The 11,752-nt window shown below is 34.5% G+C and overlaps 1 protein-coding gene across 1 annotated transcript in view; it reads left to right on the top strand.

Annotated features, from left to right (window-relative positions):
• LOC150093346 (acetylcholinesterase-like) overlaps window positions 1-9,380 on the top strand; it is a 29,330-nt gene extending 19,950 nt beyond the window's left edge. Inside the window, exons 3-4 of the mRNA XM_090413602.1 lie at window positions 5,903-6,081; window positions 9,232-9,380. Coding sequence (XP_090269728.1) covers window positions 5,903-6,081; window positions 9,232-9,260 — 208 coding nt within the window. The 3' untranslated portion in view covers window positions 9,261-9,380. The remainder of the gene's footprint in view (window positions 1-5,902; window positions 6,082-9,231) is intronic.
• The last annotated feature ends 2,372 nt before the right edge of the window (window positions 9,381-11,752 follow it).

The raw sequence follows: 11,752 nt of genomic DNA, 5'->3' as shown, positions 1-11,752 counted from the left end.
CACAGCTGATTTTCTTAGCTCACATAATCCACCACTGGACATGTGCAATGGAAAGGTTCAGTGAAACTTGTGCTGTCGCTCTTTACATTTCCAGATCACGTCTAGCATGGAAGGTCATCGTCTCTGGACATAATCACATGATCAGTACTTGCAATGTGCCTGATAAGAACTTGATATTTATATTAAAATAAAATGGAAAGTATGTAAGATTTAATGCGATTTCAAGATATTTGATTGTTGTAATGATTCTGTATTGTAATTCATAATACTTAAGTGTTATGATATCTGTCGTTCGTCGTAAAGACATTCACCTTTCACTGACAAGGACAATGTGTCAGTTATTACAAGCTTCTTGCTTGCCACTGAGTTAAACAAGTGCGAATATTCATTTGGGTGATTGATAATTGACACAGAGAGCATTCAGTACTGGGGTGCTCTTGTGTAGTCTAGCATTATCATGTTCTTTTTAATATCTTTTCGCTATAGAAGAGGTTGAGCATCCTCCCATTCTCCCCGTGGTTTGACTCTGAATCCGAAGAAATTTACTATGACGTTAATAAAACTATTTATATGGTATAGAAAATGCATACATAGGGCGAAAGACTATAATGAAAATCGTATATGAAAATAAAGCGGAGACCAAACTATTCTTCCAAATGGAAAATCCTTCCATCACTGTTTCTGACAATTTCTGAGTTGCTCCAAGTCTAATTTTCTAAGCTACGGATCAGAAGTTTCCACCAGAGATATATCCTTTTTTAAGAGCAGAGCTATCATAATGTAGTCATTTGCTTTAGAAAATCCACGTTGTACTTTATACAACACTGGTTGAAAAAATAATATATAGGAACACATGAGGGGGTGAGCTTTTGAGTACGATACTCCTTTTGAGCCGGCCTAGTTGGCTGAGCGGTTAGCATACCTGTTCTCCAGCTAAAAGGCTGAGGGTTCGAATCCCGCTGTGGGCATAGATGTTTGTGATTGAATGCGGATTCAATCCGCGACCATCACTAGTGGAAATACTAGTGATGGTCGTGGGCGGTAGATGGCGTTGATGTAGTTGCGGTTAGAATGAGCTGTAGAGTAGATGCCCTCCAGGTAGTCCAAAGGCTCATCGAGTATTTGGACTCCCTGGAGGTGTCGTATAATAAAAATAAAAAAAAAATTAAAAAAATTAAAAAAAAAAAAAAAAATAATAATAATAATAATAATAATAATACCAGACCCTGCTTTTATGGGAAGACTTTTCACCAAATCTCGATTAAAAGCAAGTATTTTGGCTCCACCAAAACAGTAGTTAGTTCCTGAGCTGATGTTGTCAGGTGTTAGTCTGTCCTTTGACCTTCGTTCCTAACGCTTGCCGAAGTGCTCAGTAAGTGTCAGATTAGAAATATGTGCAGATCATTCTTGCTCCAGCACTCACATTCACTTTAACTGTGCCGACACAGCCTTTCGTTATGACATGATGCATTATCATGCTGGTACTCGAATTGGTGATTTCCATAGGAATCTCCAGAGTACAGAGAACATAGCGTGATCCAGAATAAGAATAGTTAAATATTCATTATTCCAAGCAGTACGACAAGAGTTTCTAGAGGAGAAAGAGAGGAGAGCATACTTATCCTAGTTGTAAGAAAAAAAAAAAATTAACCAGTTTCTTATAAGGTCCTTTAGATGATCTTAAGTACTCTTGATAATAATTAGTGAGCTACTATTGTCGTAAACTCGATCTGTTTGTACGCTTATGTTCATCGAAGCAAAAAGTCTGAGTGTGTAACAAAAACGAAGCTGACGTCTAAGAACGAAAGATATTAAGCATCTGTCATAGGATTTTGGTAAAGAATGATGCAATATGAAACTCCATAAAGTCAGTTTTTTGGTGAAAGATGTGAGACAATGTTGGTCAGAAAAAGCAAATAAATTTTAACGGAGAATTCAGAATGGGCTACACGAATTCCAAGAAGACACAATAGTTGTTCGCTTTTAGGTGACAAAGAAATTTATCGCCAAATATGGAGAACAGCACTCGCCAACTAGCAGGTTATCGGGTTCGAATTCCGCGGTGTTCATGGATGTTCGTGTAATGCCATCAGGTTGGAAGAACCTTCTCCGTTCCTTGGAGGCTTGCAGTGGCTGAAATAGTTTTATGGTTGGTTTGTAAAGCAGGATTTCTGGAGTACATAAAAATCACTAAAAAATCTTTAAACATAAATGAAATTTCAATATTAATAATGATAATAATACAATATTCTTGACAATGCTCTTTACTATGATAGATTTTTGTCGAGTTTTGCGGTGTTGGGGAGAGGAGGAGGAGGTGGCATATTGAAACGAAGCTGAAACACAGTAGTGATCGACGATTTTGGTGTTAATTACTCATGAGATATATGTAATGATGGGAGCCAGTATGTTGATATGCTCACGGCATGATTGTGTTAGTGAAATGTTAAGTATTTCTTCTCATATTGCAGATTTTATGGTAGGATTTATGTTGTACATCAAGGTATAAATACAAAATTAATGACGGAAAATCTCACGTAAAAAGATTTTTTTGAATAGTATAATTTTCGCCTGTGTGTCACAGGCATCTTCAGTACATGATAATCTGCAATTAAACAATAACTGACTATTCCAAAAAGCGCCACCTAAGTAGCTAGTGTAAGAGAACTAAAAAGGTCAATAAAATTTCCTAACAAAAAAAAACTAATGGTTCACGTCTATTTCCATAAAGGGGAATAGACGTAAACCATCAGATCTGTTTAAGATAGGAGAGTGGAGTAAAGTTTCACATGTTTTTGAATAAAGCCGTTCTATGAGGAACCGAAGTTTGTGAAGGACTCTTGTCTTTTTCCAATGGACTCTATGTCTGGTTAAGATGGCGTGTTCTGCAAGTTCAGACTGTTCAGGTTTAAGGTACTGAATCTAAGACTGGTGTTTTTCTAGTCGAATACAGGCAGATCCTCCTGTTTGTCCGAAATAAGATAATCCACAAGAGCACGGAATCTGGTAGACACCTGGATGATTAAGATGTGGAAGCTTGTCCTTAGGAGAAGTAAGAAAGATGGAAATTTCTCTGACCGGTCGAAAGGCAACAAAAATATTCAGTGGTTTTAAAACTTTTGCTATATGTTCACTAATGCCGTGTACAAGGGATAGGAATGCTTGTTATTTCTTCTGTATTTGAAGAGGAAGACATTAAAACTACTTGAAGCTCTTTTGATGAAGAAATTCTTGTATCCATTAGATAGAAAGGAAGAATTAATATATTGCAGTTCTTTCTGTAAGAGATTGTCTGAAGAACAAAAGGAGTTAGCCCGATCAACCAGTGTTTTAATAGTTCCTGCTTTTAGACTGGGATGGTGATGAGATTCAGTATGGATATAATAGCCAGTATGAGTCTTCTTTCTAATGACTGAGAAATGTAGGTTACCATCTGGTTGGCGAAGTATTAGAAGATCTAAAAAGGCTAACTGCTTATTTGATCCTATTTCTACTGTAAACTGGATTCTTGAATGAAGTGCATTTAACTTGGTGAGAAATTGTTGAAGTTCATCAGAAGAGCCATTCCAAATAGCAAAAATGTCATCGACATATCTGAACCAATGAGTAGGTCTGGGAGAAATGTTGTCAAAGATAAGTTTTTCGAAATGTTCCACAAAGAAGTTGGAGATAGCAGAAGAAAGAGGATTGCCCATTGCTGTTCCTTCAATTTGTTTATACAACTTGTTTTTAAAGGAAAAATAACCAGAATGTATTACAAAATCAAATATTTTTACAATGTCTGAAGGAAATTCCTGTTGCAGTAATTCAATACTTTCAGATGAAGGAACATCTGTGAATAAAGAAACTACATCTAAACTGATCATGATATCAGAAACGTCCAAATGAAGATCTGAAATTTTATTTTTGAAATCTAAAGTATTTTTTATATAAGTGTGATTCTTCTAGCTGAGGAAGTGAGTAAATTTGATAACAATTTTGAAATTTTGTAAGTGGGACAACCTATACAATCTACAACTGGCCTCAATGGAATGTCTGGTTTATGAACTTTCGGAAGCCCATACAATCTAGGTGGACTACCGAAGATGGTTCTAAGTTTTTTCTTTTGATCTTCATTCCAAGTCGATACATTATCTATGAGAGAATTAAGTCTCTTCAATTGACTCCCGGTAGGATCCAATGTAAGAAGCCTATAAGTTGAATAGTCGCGGAGTAATAGGGACATTTTTCTCTCATATTCCTTCCTATCTTGAATAACTACAGTCTTCTCTTTATCAGATTTCGTAATAATGAAATTATTATTATTCCTCAGAGATTCCAGTGCTTTAAATTCAGACTAAGGAAGATTAGGACGAGGAGGATTGGCATTGAAGAGAATTTTCGCACATTTAAAATGTAACCTGTTGGCTGTTTTTTGGGATAAGGATTGAATACTTCTGTCTGTTTTGTGAAAAAAATCCATAAGAGGAACCTTATTAGGAGCAACGGCTAAATCATAATCTTTTGATAAAACAAAACGTTCACTCTCAACATTTACAGGCGAAAATGTACTATTAAAAAATCTTTTTACATGAGATTTTCCGTCATTAATTTTGTATTTATATGTCTACTCACGGTATTCTCTTACTGACAGTTATATCAAGTATGTGTTAGAGTTGAAGAAGCATGGTCAGTATTTATGTTAATGTCTGCTGTTAGGATGAGTCGATGTGTAGTACGGGATTCAATGCCGCTTATCCATGCTTCTAATTCGTGCAGAAATCTGAATGGACTATTATCTGCGTGGTCTGAATATTATGTTTATCGTGTATTTGATGCAATCTTTGTCGTTATTTCTATTTCCAGTATTACTGTTTCTGCATGTTCGAAAAGAATTTGTTTTTCCGTGACGGTGTATTTTTCTTTGATAAATGCCACGATACCACCTCCTCTTTGTCTGATGTTCTTTTATTAATGTTCTATGCATAAGTTTCTCTGTCATTTATTGCTACTTCGGTCAGTATGAGTACGTCTATGTTTGTGAAGGTGTAGTTGAGCAATGTCATCAATATAAACCAGTGGTTCTTTAAACTTCTTATGTGTGTATGTGTGTAAGATGAGGAAGTGGATATTTGTGGAAGAGTAGTCTTCCACTTCTTCAACGAGTCAAAGACCTTGAAATTTACATTTTCTACTGGATATGTTCGCCCAGATTTCAGATATCCATGCTGTAGATTTTAGAAATAATTTTAAAGCTTGGTCCTTAAAAGATCCTTAAAAGGTCCCACATCCTTAAAAGCAAGCATTTTAAGGATGTGGGAGAGAGTTAATGCACTATGCTGGTAGACTGTTTAGGTCGGATTCTCTTGCAAATATATAAACTCGGGTATTGCCATCCTGTCTCATAAATATCCTGTGAATCCTTAAAAGTATGGGATCCAGTGCTTAGATATGTAGATCGGAGTTGGCAGATGTTTTTTAGTAAGGATTGATGTTGTTGGCTGTATTCTTGCTAGCTGAAAGAATGCGGTCTCTAAGATTTTGGTTTTGTGAAACGAGCGGTGACTGGTTGCTGTCTCTCTCTCTCTCTCTCTCTCTCTATCTATCTATCTCTCTTTTTTTTTCCTTTTTTTTTGTAGTCATGGTTGTGACTGGAAACCACTACTACTACTACTACTACTAATAATAATAATAATAATAATAAAATAATAATAAACCCTATCCTGTTCATGAAACGAATGTACTGTAGTTTACAAATTTTCATGGATAGCAGTCACATAAAATACTAAAAATAATAAATGTTAGCAATTCAACGTGTATCGGACCAATTTTTGAAACATATATTGGAACTTTCTTAAACATATTTACTATTGAGAAACAGAGCTTATAAAAAAGACTGTAAAGTGTTATTCGTGGTTTCCAGGAATCCAAATATTTCACCTGATGGATCGCAAGATTCAGATCCGTGGCCTCTCTATACATTGCAACACAAGGATTATACCATCTTCGATAATGCTAGTTTCAGTTCTACAGGACGCGGATACAGCGAAAAAAATTGTGCATTCTGGAGAGAATATATTCCCCTGATGCAACGGTGGACTGGTAAGTAATCTTCTGTTCTGAATACTACATTTCCATTACTTAATAATATAAATATAAATGTTATATCTGTTTTGTGTCCCTTCTGTGATGATGTCATCTTCTTGTCGTGAGGAAGAGGAAGATGACTTACTTATCCCAGTGATTTTTTTAAATTTTTTGCAGAATGTTCAGATTGTATCAACAACAGCAGGGTGTAAGAGACAGGTTAAAGCAAAAGGAAACCAGATGAAGATATTTATTGGTCTCAGAAAACAAGGATACGTTTATTGTCTTCACTGGATGGAATTTCAATGGATATCGTTCTAAACCCAGAAATATGAGAGTTGCTTAACTGATGGCAGCTTCAGCAGCTCACCATTAAGAAAGAGACAATGTCTGCTACTCGCTGCTCAAAGAACAAGCACTGTAGTACAAACGAATACTATCAAGACGAACATTGAAACAAATCTGTTATAATAGCCAATACGACTGTGCAGAGATTAAAAAATGAGACGGTGGCCATCGAATCAGTTCTTTCAGGGCGATCTCTCAAGCAGACCACACACACACACACACACACACACACACACACACACACACACACACACACACACACACACACACACACACACACACACACACACACACACACACACACACACACACACACACACACACACACACACACACACACACACACACACACACACACACACACACACACACAATGTGAAAAGTTAGAGAAAATGAAAATGAAAAGACACATTCAAGCAGACAGACATCTGGAAATAATACACTAGATATCATTGCACAACCTATGTGGTTTACTGATTTGTTAATTCCAGGGGATAGTAGAGTAAAAGAAAAAAAAAGTGAATGAAATATTTTCCAAGTATCGAGATCTGGAGTTTGAAATGCCACGAATTTCGAACAAACAGCAAAAACAATTCAAGTTGTCACAGGAGAACCAAAAGCACTAGGAAAAGTGTCACAGGAGAACCGAAAGCACTAGGAAAAGTGCTCTGATTATGCTATGACATAGCTCCCCTTACCCTTTGACTATGAATTTTGTTTCAAGCAAAATGTCTGTTTATTGAAGATATTTTTCTTACTCATAAATTTGTTACTGCTATGGCTAATAAAGGATAAACATGAGCAGTTTCAAGATCGGAATAAATATTACAGAAAGCTAAGATCAATGCTACTTTTCTGTTCCACATATCATCTTCTTGCTAATAATCCTACTATTAGCCAGATTAAGAAAATTTAAATACCTTCATTGATAGTATTACTTGTTGGGAGGAGGAAATCTAAAAGAAACTTAACCGTATCATAAACATCCTCCTCGAATGAATGGACTTCCTCAGATACACAAAGCAAATATTTTGTTACGATCTGTAGTAGAGTGCATTTGCTCTTTTTTGCTACAAAATCGCCAAACACCTTTCTAAATTACTTTCGACTTCAAGGAAAGATCCTCTTAAATTATTAAGATCAGCTCTCATTTAAAAACAATTACTTATATCAGAGCTTTAGTTTCTTCCTGGTGATCTGTTATTCAACTTAGATATTATGTATTTGTTCTATAAGTACGTAGTTTTCTCATTAGTAACAGGTGCATCTTCAGTATGATTTTATTTAAACATTTATAAGATAAACCACTGAATTATTATTTCTTATCTTGATAGGCTTTTTCGCAGTCATTTGGTATTTTTCAATTCTGAAAGTAATCTATATAAAAAAAACAAATAATTGTATTTGGTATCTGTTATTTGTTTCCAGTGATATTTTAATATCCGTTTCTTATCTGTCCCAGATTTGATTTTGTTTTTGTATTTAGTTCTTTAAGAGTTTGTGAAACATATTTTTCTGTTATTTCAGGAGTTACGTTATCATCTTCATAAGCATTATTGTCTTTGGTTATATTATCATTATACTTTTCTGGGTACATATTTTGCAAATAATCTTTCTATTTTTCTAGTCCACTATTATTTTTATACTTATATCTTCATTTAGTTCGTTCTTTCTTTTTTAGTTTGCATTATTCTCCGGATTCTTTTTGAGTACTATATAAATCATGTTTTAATTCTTTTGCAATATTTATTCAAGCCATCCTTTGATCTTCGTTATCTCTCTCTCTCTCTCTCTCTCTCTCTCTCTCTCTCTCTCTCTCTCTCTCTCTCTCTCTCTCTTCTCTCTCTCTCTCTCTCTCCTGTATTAACTTTATTTCATATTGGAAATAAATTAAATACCGAGATTTAAAGAAATATCAATGGTATCTCTGATAGATGATTTTTTTTCTTTCATTAAGTTACACTTCTTTATATCATGGGGCCAACTTAGATTAGTTTTTGGAGTAACTGCTGTTTCTGCTAATTCTTATTTGCTGCTTTATACACAATGTCTTTAATGGCTGTCGATCTTTCTTCTACTGCTTATTATTGTATTTTATAGTATAAAATATTATGTTAATATTAGTATATTAACATAAATTTATATAATTATTAAAATAATTATATAAATATTATTATATTCCAATTGTTGAATAAAAAACTTTTTCTAGACTTTTTTTTTTCAGTCGGTTCCGATTATTCGATCTTTGATCCTTGGTGCAGGTAAATACGCTTCTCTAGTTTTTCTCTTTAAAATGGGAATTTTGAACCTCTGTATACAATCCTCAATTGAGTAAATTTAACTGTGAAGTTTGCACTATTTTAGACTATAAATAACATAGTCTACTAGGGCATAAGAAAATAATATGGCGGAGGTAATCTTTCGTACACTCCCTCCCTCCAAAATCTTCAGAATCATAGGTAGTCATGAACTCAACTGTTAGTAATGGATATGAAATGCTTCTACGGATTTTGGACAATCAATTGGGGCTATACGTTTTTCACTTTCTCTCTATGGGAAATAAAAAGCGTTAAGCAATTATTTATTTATATGCAATAAAAGTTATTTTTTTTTCTATTTATGATAATAAAAATGAAAATGAAATAATTCTAATAAAACTATGTAATTAATTAATAAACAAATTTAAAAGTTTCTTTTCATTAAAGGAATAAAATATAATAATTTTTTATAATTAGATTCTATAAATTAGATAAATCAGTAATTTTATTAATTATTATCTTTTCAAATTGAATGTTTGTCTTTCTTCGTTTTTAACAGAAAATTGTCAGAAGAAAAATTCAACGTAAAGCTATTTGACCAGGAAAACTTCTTTTGTTGACTCGATGCAGACGTTTATTTTCCTTCTGTTAATGCACACGTTATTCCTTTTTTCTTAAGAATGCATTTAAATGTCACATCTACTGAAAATGTAAAGAGTTTGCGAAACACTCCATGAATATCAGCCGTTCATGTAGAAAGACTTGATGACTTGGAATAATTGTGTAATAAATAAATAAAGCATTTATCTATTTATATCTTTCATCGTTTTCATTGTTTTGCAGCTCACAGTCAGTTTCCCCTTTATTATTATTATTACACGTTCGAGTAGTCCAAGGACTAATCGTGAGATGGAGCACTACTCCACTACACATAACTCACCGTCTCCTCTATTTAATCCTCGACCTATTACTACCCGGACGACATCAGCACCATCAACACACAACGCCATCTACTGCCCACCAGCACAACTCGTGGAATGTGAAAAAAATTTTAAAAAAAATTTTTTAATTTTTTTTTTTTTTTAGTTGCGAGAAGTCTCAAAGGCTGCGTGGCTGACAAGGAAGATAATGTTGAAAAGCTACCGTGAGGTAAAGCAGTGGTAAAAGAAGCCTCGAATTTCTTTTGCCAGTTATCAAAGGACACATGCTTATTTCTTGATATTTTGTCTTTCATTTTGGCTATATTATGATAGCCACACTCATAGGCGCCCGCAGAAAATTTTCCTGGGGGTGGGACAAAGCTTGGAGACAAATAATTGCATCAATAAATTTTTATTTAATTATTTAATTTTTGGGGTTAATTTTTTAACCACAAGTAAATCCCAGGGGGGAACAAGTTCCCCATTTGCTCCCTCTACGGAGGTCCATAGTAGTTAAAGTGTGGTCCATGACCACACTTTAACTACTAACTAATTAACTAAATATACACAGTTTTACATTATCTCATGAGAGAAACGCTTGTGGTTTAAATAAAACACCAGGAAAAAACAGGTTTCAACTTCAGAACTTCAAAGTAACATTTGTACGTGCATATTTCGCAAGTTGAATGTTTGTTTCAGATGTCTGAGTACTTAGTTTAATTATAGCTTAATCTTAATCAGTTTCTTGTTATCATAGAAGAACGATCTTCTAATGTGCAGTAACCTTGGGCACATTATCAAGGTTGTTTTTACTAATATGTGAGATGTGTATGAAAACAACTATGATGTTCCCCGAGATTAGACAACAGGTACACTTGGAGAATTCATAATGCGGCATGGTTGATGTGCGTGCGTGTGTGTGTGTGTGTGTGTGTGTGTGTGTGTGTGTGTGTGTGTGTGTGTGTGTGTGTGTGTGTGTGTGTGTGTGTGTGTGTGTGTGTGTGTGTGTGTGTGTGTGTGTGTGTGTGTGTGTGTGTGTGTGTTCTCTTTTCCAGGAGCTCTGCAGAGCGAGTAACGGGCTACTACTATGAACACACACACACACACACACACACACACACACACACACACACACACACACACACACACACACACACACACACACACACACACACACACACACACACACACACACACACACACACACACTTCCTACTAAAATAAAGAATTCTCGAACGCTCTTCCTAAGATTTGACGTAGCCCTGTGGTTGGAAAAAACTAATATTCTTAAACCCCATCCAGAAAGCCAAGGGGTTATCATCCTCCTACGATCAGGCGAACAGGACAATGGCACACACACACACACAATTTACACACAGACATGTCCACTATTATAAACGATATCCCTATATCCTAAAATTAGAGTGACTAAAACTATTATGAGGTAGTTTGGGTCTTAAAGACCTGTAAGGTTTGCAGATTTTTTTAAAATAAAGAATACTTTATTATGAATAATACATATATATAATAATTACATTATAAAATTATAAAAATTCAATGATTTTTATTATTAAAATTATGATTATATATTATGCATTTACAAAACATGTTGTTCTAGTTTTTTTTTTTTTTTTGACAATGAATTCCATACAAATTTTCCTTTTTTTTGTATAATGTATTAATAATAGTCTAAAGGTGTTAAATGATAAGTCTTAAGATCACTTACTGACATATATAACAAAATATACGAAACTGGACACCTGCCAAAAGATTTTAAGCACTTAACCTTCCTACCAATTCCTAAAAAATCAAAGACATTCAAATGTGAAGAATACAGAAACAATCAGTCAGATAGCAAAAGTTATGTTATATATCATCCTAGAAAGAAATAAGCATAAAATCAAAATGGAAATTCATGAAACACAATCTGGTTTCCAGGAAAATAAAGGAACTAGAGAAGGACTCTTCAACATTAAAACTATTATACAGGGCGTCCCAAAATTCACGCAAGATTTCTTGCGTGAATTTTGGGACACCCTGTAGAAAGATATCTGGAGAAGCAGAAAGAAGTCGACTTGTGGCTTTATTGACTACACAAAGGCCTATGACAATATACAACATGAACAACTAATCAAATACATCAGAAATTTAGGAGTAGAT

The sequence above is a fragment of the Typopeltis vanoorti genome, chromosome 24 (genome assembly GCF_054136105.1).
Source record: "Typopeltis vanoorti isolate ZY-2024b chromosome 24, IOZ_Tvanoo_1.0, whole genome shotgun sequence".
In the NCBI taxonomy this organism is placed as follows: Eukaryota; Metazoa; Arthropoda; class Arachnida; order Uropygi; family Thelyphonidae; genus Typopeltis; species Typopeltis vanoorti.
The sequence above is the reverse complement of the archived record's forward strand: the minus strand, read 5'-3'. Positions and strand labels throughout refer to the sequence as shown.